Here is a 26,367-nt window from a genome sequence, read left to right on the forward strand (position 1 = left end):
AGGCCGCACTTTCCCCTCCTCCCCGCGCCTTCTCTCCAGTGAGGAGCCGGGCGCGGGCGGCGCGGGGGGCGGGGCGGCGGCGGAGGGAACAGCCAGTTGTTTAAAATCCTTCTAGAGCAGTTTCTAATTCCCCCCTAGCGCCCGGGTTCGGAGGGGGGGGGAGGGAGGGAGGGGGGGGAAGGAGAGCGGGAGGGTGGGAGGGGCGGGGGGGAGCGCGGCGGAGAGGGAAGGAGGGCGGGCGGGAGCCGGCGAGGGAGGGAAGGAGGGGGAGGAGACTGCCGCTCCGGCCGAGCCGCCGCCGCCGCCGCGCGCGCGCCGGCAGGCCGGAGGGGAGGGGAGGCCTGTCAGTCTCGCGCGTTGCCAGGGCGAGGAGGGCGGAGCTCCGGCGTGGGGCGGCCAATGGTGGGGGTGGCTGCGTGGGTCGCCATGGGGACGGGGCTGTTCCCGGGGAGGCTGTGATGGGTTGACAGGTGCGTGACAGTGGGAGCTGCTCTCGGCACAAGCATGTACGGCAAAGGCAAGAGTAACAGCAGCGCCGTCCCGTCCGACAGCCAGGCCCGGGAGAAGTGAGTGTCTCCGCGCCGCAGCCAGCCTCCCGCCGCCCGCCGCACGCGCGCACACTCGGCGCACGCACTCTCCGGGAACCGCAGCCGCACGGCCGCCCCGCCTGGGGTGGTGGTGGCGGCGGCGGTGGTGTGTGTGTCTGTGTGTGTCGGGGGGAAGAGCCGGGGGAGGTGCGGGGTTGCCGGGGAGAGGTGCGGGGCGGGTGGTGCGCGGCTCGGGGCGGGGGTGGTGGTGGACGACGACGAGCGGCCGCCTCCACGGGGAGCCCCCCGGCGGGTGGCCACGCACGGGGCGCCCGGCGGGAGGGACGCGCGTGGCGGGGGGCGGCGGCGGCGGGGATGGAAACTTGTTTGGGTGGTTGAGGGGAACCCCCCGCGGCTTCACCTCCGCGCAAAGTAACTTTGGAGCTGTGGTCCAGGACGGCCGGGGCCGCTGCGCGCGGCGGGCCGGGGTAGGTTGGGGTGTGTGTGTGGGGGGGAGAGCTGCTGGGCTGCTTGGGGTCCGGCGGGGCCGCGGCGGGGTCCCTCCCTCCCTCCCTCCCGAGCGTGGGGAGGGGGGAAAGAGGAGAGGGCGGCGGGCCGGGCGCACGGCGGGCGGAAGCGGAGCCCCGCGGGGGCGCGGAGGGCAAGTGCGGGCGTGGGCCGGGCGGGCTCAGGGACGCGGGGTCCGCGGGTTCTCCCGGCGCAGGCCGGGCGGGAGGGCGATCGGGCGATCGGGCGGGCCCGGGGCGGCGGGGGGAAGTTTGGGAGTGGGGAGCGCCGAGTTCCCGGAGGGAGAAAGTGTGCTGGCCCGCGCGGGGTCGGCCGCCCGCGGGAGCTTGGCGCTCCCTGCCTCTCGCGGCACACGGCGGCGGCGGCGGCGGCCCCAGAACTTTTTGAGACTTGCCGTGTCCCCCCCCGGGGGCGGTGGCCGCGGGCGCGGAGGGCAGGTCCCGTGGGCCGTGGCGGCGCCGCCACCGCCGCCGCCGCCGCCGCCCGCGAGGAGGGCTGGCCCCGCGGCGTGGACGCGGCGCGGGTCGGAAAGGGGGGCTGCGGCAGAGATGCTGGGCGCGAGCCGCTTGGCTGGGTCGCGGGAGATACAGGTGGTAACCTCGGTGGGAGCCGGGAGGGCGCCGGGGAGAGCCGGGGTGGCCGCGGTGGCCGGCACGCTGCGGAGCAGGCTTGTTGGCGGCTCTTCTGGTGTACTTGTTACGGCGATTTGGTTGTTACTAAAATGAGAGCGAATAGTGACTGTGACACTAAGGAAGAGCCCCCCCTCTACCCCCCCACTCTCCCTATGTGCAGATGTTCAGACTGATTCCCTGTAACTGGGTCTGCTCGGAGGGTCAGGCTTATCCTTGTCATTGAATACACCGTCTTACGGAGGGGGTGTAGGCTGGGGGAAAGCAAGTCTTTCTCAGGTACTTGGGGTCCCTTGCATACAAAAATAGCTTCGTAAATAAAGGTCTAATGTGTAGGCTACCGAATTTCCCTCCTTGCTTAAGGTAGGCAGTCTTACCCTTGGAAGTTTGTTGTGCCCTAGGGATGGGAACATTTTCTAATCTTCGTGTTGGCAGCAATACACACAATTCCCATAGGATTTAGAGGTGGCAGGCCTTGATGTAGGAAAACAAAACACAACAACAACAAAAAAATTAGTGGAGAGATGCTATTGGTCCCTCCACCCCTGATATTTTTAAGATCTTGCTGTGACAAGGAATGTATAAAATACATGGTATTATTGCCCGGTTAAGAAACTGCAGTTTACTGGACTTGGAGTTCTAAAATACTAGTTTGTGCTTATTAATCATTTATTTGGCTGGAATATATCTGATACAAACATCTGAAGGAGGATGCTTTAGTGGTAAAGTACCTGGATTTCACATTATGAGGAATGAAGGACTTGTGATGTATTGAAAACATAATCTTACTGGGAGGTTAGTATTAATTTTGGTATTAAAGTAACTCGGGTTTTAGCTGGACTCCCAGGGAATGGCTGATAGGCAGCTGAGTCAATTCTATAGTCTCATGATTTTAAAAAAACAAAAACAAAAATAAATTTGTTTTCTGGTGCTGATACAACAGGGAAGTTAGACTTGGTGTGTTTGGTCCTCTCCAGTGCCAGTTCTGTGATCTGTCAGAAAAACAAGTAACTGCCTTTCTTGTTCTCAGATGGCCAGACTGAACACCAAGAAACGTCAACTCTTAGGAGCAAAGTAATGAGGCTCTGCTAGATGGTGCTGTTTGATTTAAATATATTTCTTCATTTATTACAATTGGCAATAGGAATTCTTAACTGGCTTTGCCTTATGGACTCGATAGCTGAAGAGGCCCGCTTTGCAGAATTGACAGTGGCTCTTCTGGACGTTTCTGCGTGCATCCCTAGCAGATCTAAGACAAACGTTGAGGAACATCCCATTTTCATAGAATAAATATCATTTTGATGGGAGAGCTGATCTGATCTCTATTGTCTCTGTGTGTTTATTGATTCTAGAAGATAGGAAACTTGAAGTTGTGGTTAAAGGTATGGCAACAGACTTTTGTTTTTAATTTTTTAAGGTAGTAGATTTTAAGAGGTAACTGAGGAACGAAGAATTCTCTAGTAAGCAACTTAAGACTGTTCCAGTCTTAAAAATCACAAATAATTTATATTTCAGTAATAACTACCTGTGTATTTTTATAAAACTTCTGAAAAATTGAGTTGTGGATAATGGCAAACATGAAGTAAACATATTAGCTGTATAATTAAGAATTGTTTTCTCACACATCTTAATAATGGAGAGTTGTAAGCACTAACCTGTATCAAGTCTGCTTTCTCTTGCAGTTAGAAGCCACTATATAAAATACTTGAAATTATTTTGTGGCTTCTATGGTTTCTAAAATTTGTTTTCTGGTTCTGATCATAAAATTGGCGAGGGTCAGGTTAATTGTGTATTTTGTTGTTTTACCAAACAAACAGATCAAGCCTACTCAAAGGTTTCAGTAGGTTTAATTAGAGAGAATGATTGAACAACCCTGGAGGAAGGTGGAATGTTTGCATAGAAATTTTAATTCTGATCCTGTTAGATTATTGCCACTGGCTTTAGTACTTTCCTTGTAGCACTGACCAAAATGATAATTAAATAATTGTGTAATTAGTTGTTTATATTTCGCTTTCCCTGTAATGTACAATAGTTTTTAATTTCTTCTCTAAGCTATCTTTGGCATTAAGAACCCTGTCTTCTGATACTGGAAGCACCAATTTCTTGCTGATGAATAAATATATCAGACTTAAAGGAATCTTTACAATGGGAAGAGTTTTCACTGTAAGGCCATACAAGGTTGAGTTCCATATTCTTTAGCTTTATTTTTTTGTTTTTTTCAAAAATACCCTCAAACAAGAATCCAACACAAGTAACTGTTGCTTTTTGCCATTGTGTTGAGAGTTTCATGTTTATTTTCTCTTTGTTCACATTTTTTCTTGTTCTTCCAATAATTCTGATATATAGGCAGTTTTTTCCTCCTCCACTGAAGTAAAGAGACCGAATCCCTGTCTAATTAAGTAACTACCCAGGGATAAGATGCTGAAAATCGGGAAGTTGTCTTTGGAACAAAGATTTCTCCAACTTTGTCACTCGTTACTGAAACTGAATGAAACTGAAAGACACACATTCGGTGACCAGGTTACCTTCACTGTCTGGGAGGGTGTCTTTGATTTAGGAGACAGTGTTACATAATCAGAAGGGAGTCAAGATTTGGGCAGCTGTGCGGTCTTCCATTGCTGTACCCCTTTGCTCAGAACTGTCCATGTTGGCAGGTCGCAGATGTGTGTATGGTGTGGGAGAAGGCACAGAAAATTTAGGGTGGAAGTTGGAAAACCTAATAAAGAAGAATCCTTTTCCCTTCAGATTTTCTTTCCAGAAATTTTGTTTGATCACTGACAATTTTAAAATAAATATAGTAGTTGTGAGCAGTTTCTACATGAAATGTGTTTAACTTTAAACCACCCTAGCAAGGAAAATAGTGATGAACTTATAAATACTGATACTATTTTTGTTTTGTTTTTTGTTTTTGTTTTTTGAGCTAGGGTCTCATGTAGCCCAGCTTAGCCTCAAACTCCCTGTGTAGCAAGGATGACCTTGAACTTCTCACCCTCTGGCCTCCACCTCACAAGTACTGGAATTATAGGTGTGTACTACCACACCTGCTTTTATGTGGCCTCGGGGTTGAACCCAAGGCTAGGCAGGCAATCTACCAGCTGAGCTACATCCTCAACTCCTCAGTTGTTAACCTTATGTTACGGTACTGATGGAAGAATTTGATGGGGATTGAAGATGGACCCAGAGGCACATGGTAAACAGTGACACTGGCAAAGTATTTGCCAGACAGAAATTAAATGATGACATGGGACACTTCAGAGTAACGTCCATGTTTAGATGTTGGTTCTTATAGTTGAAAATTCCAAAAAAAAAAAAATTACTATAGGCTGCTTTTAAATGGCTACAATGTGAAGAACATTTAAATGCTACTGAGTATGAGTTTTTAGGGATTAGTATCTGCTGCCTGTCACCTTATCCTTTCTTTGATTATTAAAATATCCCTACTAAGCAAAAATTACAAGTCTTCATTTTGTTTAATTTTTTTCTGAAGAAAATTAGGCAGGTGAAGTAATGCAGATCTCTTTAAGAACTTGTTTGATGAACAGTTGATACAATTTAAGATTTCTAGTTTATGTCTTTTGAGGAGGTGCTGGGGGTCAAATTTACGGCCTTGTGCAGGCAAAGTACACACACTCTCCACTGGTGACATCCCAACCCATAGGATTTCTAGGACCAATGAGAGATCTTTATAGGAACAAAAATACCGACTCTCCTTCCAGTTTCCAGGATGTTTCCTCTAAAATACTGAGTAATTTGGATCTGAAATGTCATCTTAGCTGGGAGAACTTTTTCTTTTGATTGATATCTTTTATTTTAGGAAAAGAATAAAATCCCCCCCCCAAATTTTAAAGGAATGACTCTTAAGAAAGAAGTTGATAGTTACAACATCTCATATTAACTCTGGCTGGCTTGGAACTCGCTCTGTAGCCCACCTGGCCTCAAAGTCAGAGATCCCCTTGCCTCTGCAGCCCAAGTGCTGGGATTAAAGGCAAGCACTACCATGTCTGCAAAGTCTTAGTATTTTATGTAGAGATTTATTGTTATTCTTAGAAATATTAGAAATACTGTATACTTTAAGAGCTATTAAAAAAAACATAAAAGGTTTGTTTTCATACTTTAAAAGCCACTTTGCCCATAAAACCAATTCAGAATGAAGAGAAAGATCATTACATTTAAATCTGTAGTAGCACACCATATGTAGCTTACATCTCCAATTGCTACTGGAAAAATAGGAGTGTGTTGTTGAAAATTAGACTGTGCTCTGGAGCAGGGACTGGATGCCCAGGTGGAGGCTGATTTCCAGTTCATCCCTGTAGTTTACAGCTCCAAGTAAAATGTGCATTTAGAGGCTTCCTTTTTAGAAGCATGGAGATCATAACCATATATTAGTGTTAGAACATAGGATTAGGACCCGACTTTAAAACTTTGAGACTATTTTGAGGCATATGCGGTTTTAAAACATGCATAGTTCCAGTTGTGTTTTGGCATACGTGGAAATGTTCTCTACTACTGTGCATTATTGCTTTGACACCACTGTGAGAAAGACAAAGTATTTTATGCTAGTGACATTGTTTACTAACAGTTAACCCTTGGTAAACATATGCTAAACATTTAAATTTATCGAGAGCATATTTTTAAAAAACAAATTTAAAACAACTTGGGAATGGAATATGTATTTGTTAATTTTGGAAGATAATTTTTAGATAAAAATTAATGGAAAATATTCACATTTCTAAGAGAGCTTATCAGATTTTGTATGCATTTTTATATACACAATGGCTATTTATATAAGACATTATATAACTTAATGGCATGATGGATTTACTTGACTACTACACCGAAGTGCATGTATACTAAAAAGGTAGACTGGGGTAAAGATGGCAGCTGCCATGGTCTCTTAGCAGAAACTCTCTTGTCTTCCCAAGCGGTCAGTCTTAGGAACTGTGTGAGGGTGCTGCAGAGTAGGCGCAGTGGGCCACAGAACAAGAAGAAGAGCGTTTCCATGAAGGCTTAGATTCGGTGGTGACCGCGATGGATGAGTAGTGATTCTTGTCAGAGCGAGTTAATAGCTAGAGGATTCTCAGTAGTGGAGATATTCATATTTTCAGATAGGTACAAGAGCGGACATTTATCTGAAGCAGCCTCGGCAGTCCTGATTCAGTGGTGGAATATCTGTGTTATCACCTGTCTGTTCTGTGTCGTCCATGTTTAATCTTCTCAGCCCTTCCTTCACCTTTTAAAAGACAGACATCAGTTGACATCATTGTCTGGTAACGATAGATCTCAGTTTTACTGTAAGAACTCGGATGCTTGTATTTCATCCAGGGCCCCACCATGCAGTGATGCGCCAGTAGGACATTTTACATCAGAATTGAATTACAGTGAGCTTGAACCAGTGATCGGGGCAAGATAGTATTTTTATAGTCTGTATGATTTATTTGTACTTTATAGGCATGATATAAAAAAAGTTCAGTGTTGTCCAAACTGTAGAAACTGAATCATGACACTTTGCTTTCCTAATTTTAAATGTTTTGTAGTTGTAGCTATTGAAGAGTATAGTTTTCATTATTAATACAGTTTTAATTTTAATTCATTGTAAAAGTCAAGCCACACTTAAATACTAATGAAATATTTGTGAAGAAAGGCAAGACTAGAATATGAAAGTTGTCCATTTAAGTTAGAAGAAAAGAATTGGTGCCCCAAAAGGCTGGCCTCTGAAACTCAAGGCCATTTTGTAAGTGACCTGATTCTTGCCTGTCCTCTAGTTTACCTACTTCAAATCTGAGATTAAAAAAAAAAAAAGCTACTTTATTGGTGGCTCAAATCTTAAGTAAATAATTACTGTATAATAATTTATCTCACATAAAAATTAAAATGAATGCTTTCTGCAAAAGCATAAATACAGACCATTCATAGTTTTGTCTAAGAAAGTTACTGCTTAATAGTAACACAAACAGCAATGCTCTGATTTGAGTCTTTTGTTTGCATTTGGCCCTTATATATTTTGTTTAACCCTCTGAAAATCCCATGGGCTGTATGTGGTACTTCTTAATGAAACAAAAGAAACTTAACAGTTTACAATGTTTTGGCTCTAAGTGTCAAAACGGGGCATAGAAAATGGCTTAATTAATCTGGTTTAAAATTCAATCCCCTGCCCCACAGCATCTGAAGTAGTCATTCCGAGTTGATTGAGTCAAGAGCATGACAGTTCAGGAGCTGCTTCTCTGCCATCCCTGTAGTGTTTCTGTCATGAATGTGATAGGTCTGTCATAGGTGCCCGGGATTACTTCTTATAAAGTAAAAGACAGGAAGGAGAAGGTAAGATTTTTCCTGTATGTTTCATCGGGAAGGAAGGAAACACCTTCGTGAAGTGGGAGATTCCTGTAATGCCGTATTAGAAAATGTAAAATTCCTTCCTCTGAAACAGTTGGTGTAACTGGCTTAAACCAGTTCTTGTTCACTCTGAGCTAGAATATCCCTCCTTTCCCCCTGACCACCCAAACCCAGCGAGGAAGAATCTGAGGCTGACACAGAAGATAAAACAAGGCTTGCTTTCGTGGAACATGAAGTTTGTTGGAGTAATGTGTACTAATAAGTAAATAAACAAATGCACTAGGCAATTTTTGGACAGTTATATTGGCCATAAAAGTAATAAATATGGGGTTGTAATAGAGAATGACCGGAAAGCTGTATTAGATTAGGCAGCCACAGAGGAAGCTTCTTGGAGAAGAAGACATTTCGACAGAAACCTGAGTAATTAATACTAAGAGGAACAGTCAGGGCGGCAGGATTCCAGTCAGGTCTGAACTACCATTAAGGAAATGTCTCTGCATAATCGTTCAACGATGTGTAAAATATGAGTGAAGGTAGGGTAGAAAAAGTGTACTTAGCTGGGTTTCTATTTTTGCTGAGGAACTGGGATGTGAGTCCAGTTGGTCTGCAGTCTTCCTAGGTCGTAGGGTGAGGATCTCTAACCTCCCGAGCCCGGGGGTATAGTTGTTCTAAGGAGAACATTAAAGCTTTGATAATGGTGTTGCTGAGAGGAAAAGCTAAGGTTGGGCTTAGGGACTAGCTCAGTCTGTAGAGTCCTTGCCATGCAGATGTGAGGCCCGGCATTATATCCCCGGTGCTGATGTAAAAGCTGGATATGCCAGCATGCTTGTGATCCCTGTGCTGGGAGGGGGAGCATTCAGATCTTGGAGCTCTCTGGCCAGCCAGCCTGGCCTACTCAGGGAGCTGTAGGCCAGTGAGCAACCCTGCCTCAAAAAACGAGGTAGATGCGCCCCCCGAGGAATGGCACCCTCCAGCTGCCACATTTCCATGTGTACACATGCACATACGCCCCCACAAATATGTACACACATGTCACATACACAAAAAGACATAGGTTAGTGAACACTTAGAGCTATTGGGTTAACAATAGATGGTACCGTTGGTACAATTACTTCTCCTAACCTTCCAGATAAGTTCGGATGATTTTGTAATAACCCTCATTGACCATTTTTGTTTCAAAATGAATTATATGTGTTCTGTTTAGTTTAACGTTTCATTTTTCAGTTATATTGGACATTACATGAGGACAAGATGGTTTGTTAACCAATGCTTTCCCACTGCTCGCTTAGCACAGTGCTTGGGTTTATTATATTTGTGGCATAAATGAATTAAAGATGCAATCAATTTCATATATATATTCCACCAGTGTGTCACTATATCTACCTCATATTCTTCCCAATACTTTCAGTGTTTGGTACTAAAATTGTATATATTTTTTTAATGCTGAATGCTGTTTATTGAAGGAGGGAAGAGGTCTTAAATACAGGCTTACAGCACAATGGGAGAACCCTGGAGGGCAGAAGTTCACTACAGAAGTTTTACAATCTTGCATCTAATAAAATTGTATAATTTTTAAAGATTAAAAAATAGGTATAATGTAGTCCTTTTTGAATTTCAGAGCTGGGGGTATTACTTATGTATAATGAGTATGTGAATATTTTCATAGAAAATTTGACAGTCTATGCAATAAAAGTGTCATAATATAAGTTGTGTTTTATATTTTTCAAGTACTTTAATATACTTTGTTTAAATTTTCTTTGATTGTCAAAGGTTTATAAATGAAAATTAATTTAGCTAGGATAATATAATGTGTGGCAGAGCTAAGCCATATTTAAAAACATATTTTATTTTTAACTAGCGTGCACAAGCTGAGCCATAGTTTGGATGTTTTGGTTCCTTTGACTAGAAGTTAGCTACCCCTTTAAATGGGAGATGAGTGAAGCTTCAGCTGTCAAGTTGATCCATCTGAGAATCATAGATCAGATATTAGTTACGACTTTAAGATATGAGTTACAAAGACTTTGATTAAAAGAAAAATACATATTGAAGTTAAAGTATGTTAAATACAATTTTACACAGTTACATAATGCCCAAAGTATCATGTCATGAATAAAATAAACAAATCTGATTTAACGTTATTTATAAAATATTTTTTACATACTATACATTTTGATGATATTCTTTTCATCCCTTAACTCCTCCAGATCCTCCCCACTTCCCTGTCTACTCACTTCATTTTCACTCTCAGAAAGCATAAAACAACAAAACCATGAAGCTTTAAACAAACAAAAATCAGTGAAACAAAAAAATACAACTCCAAAAGCACGCACATACAAAATAGTCTATTTTATGTTGGCCAAATACTCCTGGGTATGGGCCCTTCCCTGGAGCTTGGTTGAAATATACCCAGTTACACACTTGGAGAAAACTAAGTTTTCCCTTTGCCAGTGGGTATCACTCCAAATAGCGTCTTGGTTAGGGGGTGGGACTTTGTGTCCACTTCCCATTTTCTACACTGGGATTTTGTCTGGTGTGAACTTGTGCTGGTCTTGTGCATGCATCACAGTCTCTGTGAGTTGGTATGTGTATTAGTCCTGTGGGATCTGGAAGATGCTATTATTTCCTCAGTATCACCTACCACCTCTACCTCTGCAAGTTCTTCTGCCTCTTCTGCATGGATCCCTGAGTCTGAGGAGAGGCGTTTGATAAGGACATCCCACTGAAAGCTGACCACTCCAGAGTCTCTCACTTCCTTTACGTTGTTCATTCGAGGGGCTCAGTGTTCATTACCATCTGCTACAAGAAGAAGTTTCTCTGATGAGCATGGACTGATGCCCGGATGTATGGATATAGCAGTATGTCATTAGTTATTATTATTATTGCTGTTCCTTTAGGGGAATAATAGCATTAGGTGTTTCCCTAGGCCTATGACCTTTATTGTCTCAGGTTCTTGGCCACTTGAGCAGTGTTAGATGTGGGTTCCATCTCATGGAGTGGGTCTTAAACCCAGTCAGAAGGTGGTGGGTTACTCTCATAACGCCTCTGCCATTATTGCATCGGACATTTTTCGGGCAGGTCAGATTGGTAGGTTGTGGAGTTTGTAGCTGTGGTATTGATGGTTACTTTTCTCAGCTGGTAGCATGCAAAGTATCTCCTAGCACCATGGGTGCTAGTAAGGAGGGGTGAAGCTTCTAGTTCGGCCCTAGCTCAATGTCTTCATTCTCTATGATATAAGTAAGTGGTGTCTTGAGTACCAGGGTCTTACTCTCAGATTGTAGAGGGTAACCAATAGCTTTGGTAAATAGCCTGTGATATTTGGGGAGTATCTATGGAAACCCACAAATCTGACTTTTATTTGAAGTTTTTATACTTGTCTTATTTTATTTTATTTTTTCATTTTACCACAGATCTCTCTCTCTTTCCTCCTCCCACCTCTCAACCTTCCCCCCAACCCACCCTCCATTCCCTTCTCTGACAAGGTAAGGCCTCCATGGGGAGTCAGCAGAGCCTGGTACATTCAGTAGAGGCAGGTCCAAGCCTCTCCCCCTGCATCAAGGCTGTACAAGGTGTCCCACCATAGGCACTGGGCTCCAAAAAGCCAGCTCATGCACCAGGGATGGATCCCGATCCTACTGCCGGGGGCCCCTTAAGCAGATCAAGCTACACAACTGTCTCACTTATGCAGAGGGCCTAGTCCAGTCTCATGGAGGCTCCACAGCTGTTGGTCTAAAGTTCATGAGTTCCCATTAGTTTGGTTTGGTTGTCTCTGTAGGTTTTCCCATCGTGATCTTGATGCCCCTTGCTCATAGAATCCCTCTTCCCTCTCTTCAACTGGACTCCCGGAGCTCAGCCTGGTGCTTGGCTGTGGATCTCTGCATCTGCTTCCATCAGTTACTGGATGAAGGCTCTATGATGGCAGTTAGGGTAGTCACCAATCTGATTACTGGGATAGGCCAGATGGATTGATGGATTCGGGATTCAGAGTAATTTAGACCCTCTTGTATGTTTTTGTTTTCTGAGATAGGGCATTGTTATACGGTTCATGCTAGACTTGAACCTAGTGTTTTTTCTGTGTCAGCATCTCAAATTCAGAATCATATAGTGTGTACTATATCTGTTTAGTTTTGCATTTCTAGTTTATGAAGGCATGGGCAGTTTTTATCAATGAACTCCTACCCATTCATTTGTCTGTTTTCTGGAGAGTTAAAATAGGGGTAGGGAAAGGGAAGTTCTCCTTTCCCTACTTTGTGCTGTGTTAGCTTTTTTGGCTTTGTTCATTGTTTGGGGGATTCAAGCCAAGGCTACCTGGCCCTTTGCAGTTAGCACAGAATCAGGTGGAATAAGATGGGGAGGACTTGGGTCCTAGGTATAACCTTTAAGGCACACTCAAAGCTACCTCTTCCTACAGTAGGCTCTGCTTCCTAAAGTTTCCAGACCATGTGGAACAGTGCCACCAGCTGCTGACCAAATGTTCAACACGTGAACCCGTGGAAAGGTTTCATGATCACAGTATAACATATACCGCTCTCTAAAAAAGGAAGGGAAAGCCTTCCAGTATAAGTGATCGCTGGTCTCCTTTGCTATGGTAAAATATGTACAACCTGAAATCTGCCATTCTCACTGGCTTTCGGCACGCTGCTCGGTCGTTTTTCATCTTCCTGTTGGTGTGCGGTCCCACCATGTTGAGAACTTTTTCATCTTCCCGAGCTGAAACTCTATAACCATGAAACAATGACTTCCTACTGGCCTTTCCCCTCAGCATCTGGCACCCGCCATGTATTTTTCTGTCTGTAAGAACCTGACTGTTCTAGGAGCCTCAGTACATGGACTCCAACAGTATTTGTGTTTGGCTTCTCTCTTGCTTAATCCTTACAGCAGCTCAAACAGGAAACATATATCTGATTTTAAACCGGGGAAACTGAGTTTCAGGGAGTGTTTACATGCTCTCCAAGGAAGCTCAAAGGTGAATTGTGTTGCTCGTTTTAACCGTTTTTACTCTGTATGTTTCTTTGTTTGACCCAGGAGAGAGAGAAAAAAGTGAGTGCTGTGGGGGTGGGGTGGGAAGTGGGAGAACGCTTGGGTGGTTCTGTTGGTACACATCTGCGGGTTGTAGTTGGAAAGTGCAGGAGAGGCAAAAGAAAAGTCAGAAGCAGTTCACACCTGCTAAAGGCTGGGTAGAATCACACGGACCACAAATGGCCCCATATCCTTTAGCTGAAATCGGAGGCTTAACATCTGGGAAATAAATGCTTATAACTAGGAAGATACTTACTAGGAGCTCAGGCTTCATTCTTTCTGTAAGCAGTGACTAATTGTTTAAGTTACTTTGCTTGGTAAACTTTGGAGTCAGAAATAAATAGGAAAATATAATAACTAGAAAAAACGCCTCACTTGTAGTTATGAGTTTCCTCTATCTGTTGTCTCTCCCAGTGATCATATGGCTGGTTGATTTGTTTGTTTGTTTGTTTGTTTTTGAACAAGCACTTTTGGAAAGTTCCATGTGGTCCAGAATTACTCCACCCATACTAAGTTTGTTACCAGCAATTTCTCTGGAAATGACTACTAGAAGAATAAAAACAGTTCCTTTGTTGGTATTTACATTATGTACTATTTGTTGCTTACGACTAGATTAAAATTATTAAGATGATGCCGGGCGGTGGTGGCACACGCCTTTAATCCCAGCACTCGGGAGGCAGAGCCAGGCGGATCTCTGTGAGTTCGAGGCCAGCCTGGGCTACCAAGTGAGTCCCAGGAAAGGCGCAAAGCTACACAGAGAAACCCTGTCTCGAAAAACCAAAAAAAAAAAAAAAAAATTATGAGATGATTATACTGTATCAGATCATTTAAAGAAATGGCAGTTAATAGGAGGCTATTACAGTATTTCAATACACATTTTTAACCCTGAATTAAATTTAGTGATTATTATTATTCCATTTAAAATTGTCATGGAAAACACCTATGTGAGGTGTCTGCCATAAACTATCCATCACAAATATATATATATATACACAAATATATATTTATATATTATATACATATATATATGTATATATACACAAATATATATATACACAAATATATATTTATATATTATATACATATATATGTATATAATATGTAGTACTCAGTTCATTTTGGGAAAACCTTGCTAATTCATTTTGGATTCAGATTGTATTGAGTAAGCTAGGTGAGTTGGACTTCAGTATTCAGGGCCAGAAAGATGGGGATATAGGCAGGTTTTTCCTGAAACATTAAAAGATGTTGGTGCGGTTCTTTACGTCGGCAATATCACCGGTAAGAGAAGTGATAAGCCAGCAAGTGCTGGGACAGTGATGCCAGCTGACGGACAAGCTGTTTTTGTGCTGGCGTGAGGTCCCAGCAGGATGGCTTCTTCAAAGGGATACTGAAAAGTGTTGAATGAAGACATGAGCAGGATTCAAACCTAGGGGGCCAACACCCAGCGATTGGAAAGAGTTTTAGCCCTCCTTGGTCTGAAGGATCAATCGGGGCGTGTCACTGGAGAAAGGCCAGCCTCCTGGAGCTGTGCCTGAAAAGGACCACTGCCACTGTCAGCCTAGCAGGGCGGAGCCTCCTCTGTGCTGCCACTGCTCATCTCGGAGCCAGAGGTCAAGGAATCTGGTGATATGCAGGCCTTAGAGATAAGCCTCCCAGGTCTGTGGAAGGGCAGAAACTTGAGTGCAATCTCAGGAGACATGGAAGCAGCTGGCACAGTATTCAGTCTTTTAGTATGTTTTCAACTCTGGAAACAAACCTTCCAGTTCTCGGAGTGGAATAATCTTAAGGAACTAGAGCTTCAAAAGTCAGTTTTACCAAAATAACATTTAAAATTAGCTTAAAATGTCTGAGTGTGTATTTTTATTTTTTATATGTTTTGTGAGATGAGATTTATATTAGCCCTACTTTCTACTACTTATTCCTTTATCCATTAAAAAAATAAAGAGGTGCTTCGTCTGTTCTATGTTGGTCTCAGTTGAGCCCTCCTCCTCCGTCAGATCAGTTAGTTCAGCCATCTCTGCCCACCGGTGGACTCATTCTTCAGAGGGCTAACTGTCAGCAGTTACCATCCTGGTAGCAAGCACTAGAATGCGTAAGCAGAAGGTAGTGGGTGAGCCCTGAGAAAAGGTACTGTGTACTAATGGACGAGGACAGTCTAGTTGGGGGATGGTCAGTCAAAGAGGATTCTAGAGAGAGAAGCATGCACATAAACACGAAGATATTAAAGAGAAATGGCATACATTCTCAGTATACTTGTCCCAGGGTCCCCATGGGTCCTCAGCTCTCACATGATAGGGGTACTGTCTGCATGTAGTGTCTGCGCAGGTTCTCAGGTACTTTAGGCCATCTCTAGATGACTTACATTATCTAGTGCAGTGTGCGCGATATGTGGGTAGTTGTCACATTGTTTCTGGAATAATGACAAGAGAAGAAGTCCATACAGATGCAGTATTTTATGATATTGTCGGTGTGAGGCTGAACTGTGAACACAGAAGGACCAACTGTATTTGGCAGACTGCCTTCAAGTTGGTATGGTTAGATGTGCTATAGGTGATTTGTGTGGCAAGTTAGACTATCTTGGTTGTGACCTTGAATGGCTGCTTGATTGATGAGATAAAGAATTTTAAGCAGAAAATTTACATCATGAGAAGCATTTTAGAATAATAGTTTTAGAAGAAATATGGAGGGCCAGATAAGGGGACAGCTGTCTTAGGAAACTTTTGTAATAAAGGTTTCAATTTTATTTTTATTTTTTTTTGTTGTTGTTCTAGTACAGTAGAAGTTTCAGGGTATGGAATACACTGGACTCAGTGGCCTAAATGTAAAAGAAGTAGGGTTTTTAATATGGCTGTCTTGTATCTCAGTCACAGACACAGGAGATACAGGAAGAAGAATGGGGAGGCTTAAGAAGAGAGATGTTCAGATTGAGATACCGTTCAGACCCAAAGACAGAGCAGTTTGGGGGAAATTGTATATGTAGGACTTCGAGTTCAGAGGATAAATCTAGGCCAGAGATGCTGGAATTGAGAAGGGATGGGGGCAGAGACATAATATTTAGAAGCATAAAGTGCTCGCGTTTCAAGCATTGTGCCAGATGCTTCTGACAGGTTTCAAGTTGCTGGTGAAGGAAACCAAGGCTTTTGTAAGCCACTCAGTGCCCAGGTCTAGCTTATTTGCTTAACAATGACTTCATGGAATATGACATTCAAACAGATATGCATTTAGCTTTAGTGTGTAGCTCAATGAGGTTTTACCAACTGAACATACAAGTGTGGTAAGCCCCCACATGAAGAAAAAGACTCAGGGTAGGTATGTTCCTACCCTGACTTCTACCAGTGGAGATTAGTGTGGGACCTTTCTAGGGCCCAGATGTCCTTCTGTTATTTATCATTTGAAGACATGAGGTGGGAAGGGGATGCTTTCTTGGGGATGTGGAGGGAGAAAGTAAGGACATTAAAGATAAGCCTTGGAGAATATGTAAAGGCAGGTAGAGTGGAAGGTGGAGATTTAGACTGAAGATCAGCAAACAGAAATGAGGGGCCTCATGAAGCTTGGCATGGCGTGTCAAGGATGGGGAGTTTCCAGAAGGGAGGCTTGGGCTAACATGGCCAGACCTAGAAGAGAGAGTAAGATGTTAAACAGAGCTGGATATTAAAATTAGGATTTGGTCAGGTGGTGGAGGCGCATGCCTTTAATCCCAGCACTCGGGAGGCAGAGCGAAGTGGATCTCTGTGATTTTGAGGCCAGCCTGGGCTACAGAGTGAGTTCCAGGAAAGGCACCAAAGCTACACAGAGAAACCTTGTCTCAAAAAACCCAAATAAATAAATAAATAAATAAATAATAAAATAAAATTAGGATTCCTCCTGTAAAGCTCCAATGGTCTACCTGCCTCTGCCTCCTGAGTACTGAGATTAAAATATGCATGCATAACCATGCCCGGCAGTACTAGTGTTTTGGGAAGTGGAGATAACGCAAAGAAACGGAGATGTCAGTGTGGAGAGCCTTTCCTTGAGAAAGGACAAGAGGACAGGGACTCACTGCAAGGAGACAGGATTGGTTTTACTTGGTGCATTTTCTGGTGGGAAGTATTTACTGGTTCTGTCCCTTTGTGAGAGGTTTTGTTAGTTGCTTTGGTCTGCTTTGTTGTATTTTAAGTTTTATTAAAGAATGATAATTATGGATATAGGAAAGAAAGCCAGTAAGTGGAATTTTTCTTTAGTAGCTAGGCATTGAAGGTGACTGTGTATACATTTTTAAAATGAATTTTAGGATGGGTTACATTGTTAGCTTTTTGTCAATTGATTTTTTTTAATTATTAAGAAATTTCTTATTTATTCTACATATCCATCACAGTGTCAACTGATTTTTAAAAACTTTCTGAATCTTAGATTAGAATAAAGGCATCATTTCCAAGATGTAATTGGGAAATGATTGTTGTATAGTTAAGACAACTAAATTAATAAATGATTGCTGTTCCTACTAGTGTTTAAATCAAATACTTTATGGAAAAAAATTAACTTGTGTAATAGTTTTCCCCAAGATTAAAACATTCTGTCCTACCGGAAGCTCCATAGCCAGGAAGGTAAACAGCTCAGAATAGCTGTAGGAAGTCCCTGAAACAGACCAAATTCTCTAGGCACCTCCCTGCCAGAGTAAGCAATATAAGCGGAGCTGCTAAGAAGACTCTGAGACCCTGAGACCAGATCAGCTGCCAGAAGAGTTTTAGATCAGAGTCACTTGGGAAGGAGACTCCGACCTGTTGAGCTGCCTACAGGCCATGTGGTATGTGCCAGGTTTCCTGCTTTGTGAACTACCATCTGTGCTGGGGGAGGGGGGCTTGGTGATGCAGCTGTCTTTGAATCATTTCAGGTCCTGTAAGTGACCCCAATAAATCTCATTGGTTCACCAAGTTGGACTTCGGTGGTATCTGTATTTTAGTCTGTTGTGGGTTCCCTATCTAGGGTGAGTAGATGTGTGTGTATGTTGTATCTCCCCATCATACAACAAAAATGAATATAGTAAACATAACCATACAACCTTTCAGATTTTTCCAGATTTCCACATGTGCCTGGGCATTTTGAAATATTGTATTAATAATAATAATAATAATAATAATAATAATAATAAGCCACTTGAATAAAATTCACCCTTTATTTTATTATTTCCTTATTTTACTATCATGCAACCTAATTGATAGAAATAATTTTGTACATGCAGTAAGGCCTCATTAGTTGAGTATTCAGTAGAAGGACTCACAAGATGAAGAAGCGTTGACATGTTGTATGTGCTTGAGTTAGTTCTGAGGTCTTAGTTTTCTAAAGGCTTATGTTTCTTCAGACATAGGTGTATGATCATTTCACTCTTTCTCGCTTCAGTCAGAACACACAGCCAGAGAGAGGGGTCGGGGGCAAAAGAGGGGACCGTGACAGAGGAGTGAAAACCCTCTTAAAATCATGACCCCAGAAGAGCCCACTTCTATTGTTTTATTATTACATAGAGTACTGGGGAGAACCCAGGACCTTACACATGTTAGGCGAGTACTCCACCACTGTGTACACCCTCTAGCCCCAGAACCAGTTTTTCTGACTCTCAGGCCAGCGTTTCAGAACGCAGGGGTATTTTAAGACAAGTTTTGGTGGTGCTCATTAATCTTACAGCATTTGGAAGGTGGGGGCTGGAGGATCAGGAGTTCAAGAACAGCCCTGACTACATGGTTCTAGGTCAGCTTGCAACTTTTTGCAGTGCTCCTCCCCCAACAAAAAAGTCAAAATAAAGGTGTGAATGAGGGGAAGAAGGTAAGAAAAGTTAATAACAAGATTATCACAAGCCAGGAACAGAATGGAAAAAGGATGAAGACAACAGATTTGTGTACATTGGTCATTTTTCAAGTTTCCAATAAATACCTCCTTCAAAAGCAAAGTTAAAAAAGTTTAAATTCTGTCATCCGTTCCCTCACTCATTAAATCCTTATTTAGGGTCTTGCTGTTTGCCAGGTACCGTACGAGGCAGTGGGGATCCAGCAGTGAGGAGACCGACCTTGCCAGAGCAGTGAACACGGCGCTTGGCATAGGGAACAGTTTGTGCCTGGGAGGCTGCCAGACTGATCCTGTCCAGAGACAGAAAGTTCAGTCCTGCGGTGGCCTGTGTCGCAGGGAGGGGCCCTTGGGAAGGGTAGGAGAGGTTTCAGAGAGGAGCCACAGCCTGTTCTGGAAAGCCAGGGGTTAATTTAGAATTCCTCCCGAGAGACTGGGGCCCACTCTAAAGCTTTTAAGTAGGTAGGGAACCCCAGGTTTACCTTTTACCACTCTGAAAGCAAGAGGCACATAATCCGAAGTGTGAAATCAAAGCAACTTGTCTTCATCTGAGGGTGGAATAGCACAGTGGATTGGTGAATGCATTTGTCATTTGTTACAGTGTGAGTGTATGCGTAGAGGGAAACATGATTATGTGAGGAAAGTTTGCTTTATTCATCGTGCGTTTTCTGATGTGATAAAACTTCTACTTTGCCGTCAGTAGTGATACTTATCACATGTGTTGTGAAGAACTGGTAAACATCAGTTTCTTACTGAGAAGTGTTTTATTGTTTGAAAGTATATTTGAATTAAAAAACATAAGGTACAAGTTAGAAAAAGTTCTGTGTCATTAAAGTAGAAAATATATACTTGATTCATCCCTTGACTGATTAAAGGTTTGAAATGCAGCCAAGAATATTTGGGCTATCTTTTTACATTGTTAAAAAATACAATAAATTCAGTTGTATCAGTATATTTAATGTCATGTATAGTATCCAGCAGAAGACAAAGCCTGTACTCACTGCTATTCTAAGCAAAGCACACACATACATAGTTCTTTAATAAGTAGTTTAGCATGCTTATATTCGCTTAAAGTCAACTATAAAAACGCACAAGTCAATCCATTTATTCCTGAGTAAGGCGGTGTGTTTATCTGAAAACCATTCCTCCCCTCCGAGGACCATGATCTTGATGTCATTTGTAAATCATTTATGGACAGAGAGGCAGCGGTACTACGGTCGCTGTGCGCTACCTTGACGTCTTCTGTGTGTGTCCTTGTTTAAGTAGAAGAAAGTATTTCTGCTCTACTTCACAAGCCCGAGTCATAGTCTCATTATTTTGATTGTCCTCTTGATAATGACAGCAGCTTTGAAATGATAAGAGTTGTTTCTGTAGTAGAGTGAGTGGTCCATTGTCATTTAGAATAGACTGGAGAGAGGGAGAGATTTATGTCAAATCAAAGTGCAGACTAACCAAGGCGAAGAATATTGTAGTCTAGGTTTGCCAGCTCTTTTAAGGCATTAAATATTTAAGGTTATTGTTATGTTGTCTATTCTAAACTTTCCTTGGCTATTGCCAGTATGGAGGCAGTACAACATATTCCACATGGGCCTGTTTCTGTCTGTGTACTTAAGACAGTGTAAAAGGCAAAGAAACAGGTGCAGAGTGTTTCTCTGTCATCTACTACTTCACTTATGTGCCTTTAACTCAACAAAAGAAGGCTGTTGAGTCGAGTCAGAAAATGCCATCTTTATGCCTGTTTCCTGATACAACCTGCACATTTTTGATTGGGGATGCTGATAATGCTTTTTCTTTGACAGAGCAGAGAATAGTTTCATATCTTTCTAAAAATGCATGGATATTTAGCTAGGTTTTATTAAGCATTACTTAGTATCTGGGGCCTGCCTCCAGACGGAAATCGCCGCTGTCACTGGGGTGTATGGGAGCCGTCAGCTAATTGTATTGCCACAGGTACTTTCTTTCTGGCTGTTGATCTCACTTACTGTAACTAAGAGGGACCCTGTTTCCAGCTGTTGTGATGTCACAGGAGCTCTGTGCTTTCCTTTATGTTTATTACTGTGACCTCCAAGTTTTTTCGTCTATTCAGTAGAGTCTTGAGGTTATTGGAGCCTTCATTTTTTTTCTGCTTAATGACTGATAGGTTTTCATATTGTTATTGACATCAATATGATCTTAATACAACAGACATTATTTGTTATTGAGGGGTTCTGGACATTCTTATCTTGCTTCATGAAGAAAGAGTAAATACTTAGTAAGTGTAGAAATGTTATAAATTTAAATCATTTGAAATTATTTAAGTTGAAGAGTTCTTATAACTGAATTATCTTCTAAGAGCCCCTTCTAATGATGAGAAAATTATTTACTTAGGACTTTAAAAAAATTTGACATTTCAATTTTCTGTTTTTTTTATAATAATTTTTTATTTTTTGAAACTAATTAAATCCTTTCCTCCACCAAGTCCTGAATATAATGTGAAAAGGGAAGTTCTTATGAAATGCAGCAGGATGGGAAAGTAAGCAAACTGTCCTGTTCCTAGTAGATACGATTTAGAGCTTCATTGAATAAATTAAGTTTGTGGGATTCCACTTAATTTTCCCAGAGTTTTGATTGGAAGCTGAACAGTTTTATTTAGAATAATGCAGATATTGTTAATGGCATAATAAGGAAATATGGAGTGCCTGGTAATAAAATGCCCCTCACTGTGTGTGTGTATCCACGCTGGAAAGATAACTCCTGTGTTCATCAAGAACACACACTTTTAGGGTTTTTATGTTGGAACTGTTTATATATAAAAGTATGTAAATGAGTGTTTCCAAAAAAATGAATGTCTTAGTCTCTAATAGTAGGTGGAGTAGTTAGAGCTCTGATATAGGTGCTTGCTAGATCCTTTATGTGTGATTTCTGCAAGCCAGCAGCTTTGTGAACGTGATGCTATATCCCCTCTTTATAATATGATGTGACAAACGTAGAGATGTCTGTTGACACTTGGGGAAACATAGCTCATAGTAACAGACTTGGGATTTGAACTCGGGTCTGTCAGTAACTACAGGTAGCACTGTCCCCACTCCTTTTTTGCCTCTTAAATGACTGCTCCCGTTGTCTGGGAAATTCCTTCTGATGAGCACTTTGCTTTCCCATTGATGCCGGTTAAAGGAGGTGTCAGGGTAATAAGGTGCTAATTGAATGGTGCACAGAGCAAGTGCAAAAGAAATTAAAGAAGGAAAGGGGCGTGGCCTGAAGTCATCAGGGAAACGGCTTGGAGTAGTCAGGGGACCTCAGTTCATTCGGTTAAAGCTATGGAAGCGTTGTGAGTACCGGACCTGGGAGAATATGTGGGATGCAAATGAAAAATAGAGGCAAACAGACAAAGGATATTTCTTTTGGAGAAACTAATTATTAGATGTTTAAAAGTGTTGTGTTCATCCTGAAAGAAGCAAGGAAGCCTCATGTGAGTAGAAGAAGCTTCGGTATTGAAGAACAGTAGGGTACTCCCTAGAAAAAGCTCCTGAGGGTGATGTGCAGTATTTAAACCATGTAGCGCTTAACTGCTTCTGTGGTTGCCAAGACCAGTGGCATTGTGGGACTAAATACTATTTTAGGAAGCTTGAATTCCAGTGGCCGTGTTCAGTTTTGACTTACAATAGTGGAACATTGGTACAGTCCGAGGGGCCGCTCGGGCCTGGGCTTGGTGTCTGCCTCTTCATGTGCCGCACCGATGAGACCCTCATCCACTCACTGCGCTCTGGCTTCTGGAGTTAACGTACAATACTTACTAAAACTTCTGTTTGGGTGTCTGTGTGTCTGCTTCATGACTTGCACCTACTGATATCTCATCTGGTCCTCAGGTGACTGCACCATCTATCCATTTGTGTAGACACAGGAGGTGTCTTGGGCATGAGACTCATTTATAAGTATGAAGTTCGGTTATTTCTCATCTGCTCTTGAATCTCATAGCCTTAAAGGTGGTTTTCACAGTAGTTTCAGTGCAACTGCATTTTGACATTAGGTCATCACATGAGACATGTGGAATTTTCTGTTCTTGGAAATATGTTGGTACTAAAAACATTGCATATTTTGGGGGTACTTCAGATTTTTTTCTCATTTTTTAAAAAAATATGTATAGATGTTTTGTACCCAACTTGTCCAGAAGAGGGTGTTGGGTCCCCTGGGACTGGGGTTACACATAGATGGTTGTTGGCAGTCGGGGTGTTGGAGGTCAGACGTAGGTCTTTGAGCCGCAGAGCCATCTTTCTCTGGCCCGTGCATCTGATTTTCGGGCTAGGAATACTCAGCCAGTATTATTCTAAGCCCTCGCTAGCAGCAGCCCTCTCCCCCTGTTTCACTGACCCTTGTAGTTAGGCAAACCCTTTCACCACGTTGTTTATTTATTTACTTCTCTCCCCCCACCCCCCGCCCGTGTTTTCACATGCCACAGCATGCGGAGGAGGTCAGAGGGCAGCTCTGAGGTGGCTCTTTGCCCTCACCGTGTGGGGTAAGGACTTGGACTCTTCTTTGTCAGGCTTGGTAGCAGGTGCCTGTGGTGGCTGAGCCATCCCGCCTGCTTGGCGCTTGGTGTAAGCCTCTGTTTTCCAGTCTGGTCTTTGCAGGTTGTGTATTGTGACTTCCTTGCTGATCTCGGATAATCAGTGAATTCGTTCTCTTTACATACTTGTGTCTGTTTTGCTTCCTGGCTGTTTTCTGTCTTGGAAATTCTTATTGAAACAGCTCACTCACCATCCTCAGACCTCTGCTTCATGTCACAGCCCAGGACGAACTGTGACCACCCTTCTTCAGTGTGCTCCAGTCCTTTCTCTGTCCTGCCGTATCATTCATTATCATGGGATCTAACACAATACACTGTAGTAGTCATGTATTTATCTGTTGACTTCATTTGCTCAAGTTCTTGGAAACAGGGAATGTATCTCGTTTGCTTGCCTTGTTACAGCTGCATCCCTAGCACGGAGAACAGTAGCTGCTCAATAAATGTCTGCAGGATGTGTCTCTTTCCTTGGCTGGCATCTGCTTCGCACTTCTCCTCAGCAGGATGTCCATGAGTATTAGAAACACTGATCCTTATTGATTTTAGATGTAATGTAACTCAATAGTTTCATCTCCAGTGCTCTCCTTTGCTAAAAAATCTTCATTCTTACCGAGTGAAGTCCCACATTACAGCATGTAAATCAGCACTGCATGGTTTTTGTGGTCTACAGAAAACTTTGTATCTGGTATCACAATCCCCCTATATTTTGTTCCATTTGTTTATGGTTTCATTTTGTTTTGTATGTAGGTGTATAATCCTGTGAGAATTTGCTTTCTTATGGGTTATAAGGTGTGGTGTTTAGTTTCTTCTGCAGAATGCTGCAGTTGGTACTGCTGCTGACATCGAGCTCTCCCTCACATAAACCCCTTCACGTAGTTCATCAAGCAACCCTGTGTGTGCATTAGATTCTCCAGAGTTGGAGTTAGAGGCAGTTAGTTGTGAGTGACCCACTGTGGCTGCTGAAAACCTCACTTGGGGCTTAAGAAAGAGCAGCAAATGCTGTTAACCCGAGTCATCTTGCCAGCCCCTCAGGCAGACTTTGTACTCTATCTCTGGTATTGTGTTGAAAGTGGCAGGAAATGGGTATGGGAGGCTTACATGAAATTCTTCAAGGCTTGTCTAGACTCTGGTGATACTTCTCTATTGGAAATTAGGAACTCCAGCTCATCCCTTCAGTTTTCAGAGTCCAGCTTCTGTTCTGCTCACGTCTTTTACAAATGTGTTTTATTTATATGTGTGTATGTTTGTTAGTGGGCACATGTCTGTGCAGGTGCCCCGGAAGGCCAGAGTGCTGTGTCCCCTGGAGCTGGAGGTCCAGAGGGTGTGGGTGCTGGGAACAGAACTCGGGTCTGTGGGATGAATGATTGCTGAGCCATCCCTCCAGCCCTCCATTATATGCACATAGAACATGTATATTCACAAGCTGAAAAGAGACTACAAGTACTCTGTGGTTTTCATGGGGACTGCAAGTTGAAGCAAAATGGAGTAGGGGAAAATAGCTTCATATTCTCTCTCCCAGTAACAATAGCTGTCTGAGCTGGAAATGTTCTTCAGAAGGTTAGAAAGATACTTGGGTATATTTTAGGTTCTATATCAAGCATTGTCTAGATGGATTAAATTGATGATTGGTTATTAAGCATAGGAACTGGAGCAGTATATTCAGATGCTCTGACCAGTTATCATCCTTCAAGCGTAGGCTTATCCTGTTGTTAGGTCTGTTCTGACTTAATTAGGAGTGGTGGGTTTTAGTGTTCCTCTGTGGTTGTGCAGTGATCCTGTTTTTCCTGAGTCAGGTGATAAATGTACTGAGCCTGTTCGACTAACTGGGAACTGTATTTCCATGTAGTTTGTTTTTAAACACTACCCTAATACTTTGTTTCATATGATTATATTAGCTACCAAGCATGCATGTGATTATGAGAATGATCTAGAAAGATGAAAACTTTTTATTGTTGATGAGCTATATTTATATATATTCTTTAACCTGATTTGGTTTTATTTTTATATGGAATACACAGTGAAATGAATGTTACCAGTAAAAAAAAAAATCAATATAGAAATTTAAGATTTCCCTAAACTGCTACTGTACTGGATTGTGATTAAAGCCAAATTGTGAATTCTAAAAGCAAATAGTTGATGGCATTTTAAAGTAGAACAAAACGTTTACTGAGAAGCTGAGGAGAGAGAGGGAATGTCTTGAGAGTCCCCAGTCAGCTTGTGTTAGATGATAAACATGAGTGATGCCTTTGAAATCTGGAGGTGCAATTTTTTTGTGTTCCTTTTGTTGTATTTTTTATGCAAGTATCCAAAGTAATAGCTCCTGGTGTCACTTGCAAAGCTTAGCAGATATGACTCTAGTACCCAGAGTTGAGTGATTCTCCTTCCAGTGGTGTGGTTTCTTTAGTTACAGCAAATCCTGTTACTCTCTTGTTGAGCTTGGATACAGATTTCATGTTAGGACGTAAATGATGAATCAAGGCAACACGATTTATAATGGCTCCTCCCATGCATTTACCACCGAATCTTGGTAGTGGCGACCCAAGATGAGGGAGGATTGCTGTCAGGGCAGAAGGCAGCTGTCCTTTAGCTAGCGACTGTCGCTGTTGCCAGAGCTCTTGGGTGGTAGAGCTGTGTGAGCGCTGGTCACAGAGCTGCAGTCTGGGCATGTAATTATATTTTTATTTTCTAGAACTTACAAAGCTGTGAGTTCTTGGGGTCTTACTGGCCTGGGATACACTGCTCCTAACGGGCTAGCTCATTCTAGTGGTAGCAGGTGATTCCCTTGTGGCACCTTTCAAATGGAAGGCTGCCCATCCAGCCTTGCCAAGTACTGCCTTTATTGAGCTCTCACAGACTGAGCTGCTTCCTCCTTGCCCTAATAACACTCCAGGGTCAGGCTCCAGGTAAGGGGCAGGCCAGGACTTAGAGGCAGCCCTAACCCACTTACCTTGCCCTGATTGGCTGTTTCTGCATAAAGGCTTGT

The 26,367-nt window shown here is 42.7% G+C and overlaps 1 protein-coding gene across 8 annotated transcripts in view; it reads left to right on the forward strand.

The window, feature by feature from the left end:
* The first annotated feature begins 367 nt into the window (after positions 1–367).
* The window catches only part of Ssbp2 (single stranded DNA binding protein 2), a 259,573-nt gene continuing 233,573 nt past the window's right edge, over positions 368–26,367 (forward strand). For 4 of the 8 annotated variants that reach the window (XM_076552045.1, XM_076552046.1, XM_076552047.1 and 1 more), the window contains exon 1: positions 368–566. In XM_076552045.1, coding sequence (XP_076408160.1) covers positions 505–566 — 62 coding nt within the window. In that variant the 5' untranslated portion in view covers positions 368–504. Of the gene's footprint in view, positions 567–882; positions 1,016–26,367 lie in introns of those variants that run through there. The other 4 variants (XM_076552050.1, XM_076552052.1, XM_076552049.1 and 1 more) reach the window with 4 other exon arrangements.

The sequence above is a fragment of the Peromyscus maniculatus genome, chromosome 15 (genome assembly GCF_049852395.1).
Source record: "Peromyscus maniculatus bairdii isolate BWxNUB_F1_BW_parent chromosome 15, HU_Pman_BW_mat_3.1, whole genome shotgun sequence".
NCBI lineage: Eukaryota > Metazoa > Chordata > Mammalia > Rodentia > Cricetidae > Peromyscus > Peromyscus maniculatus.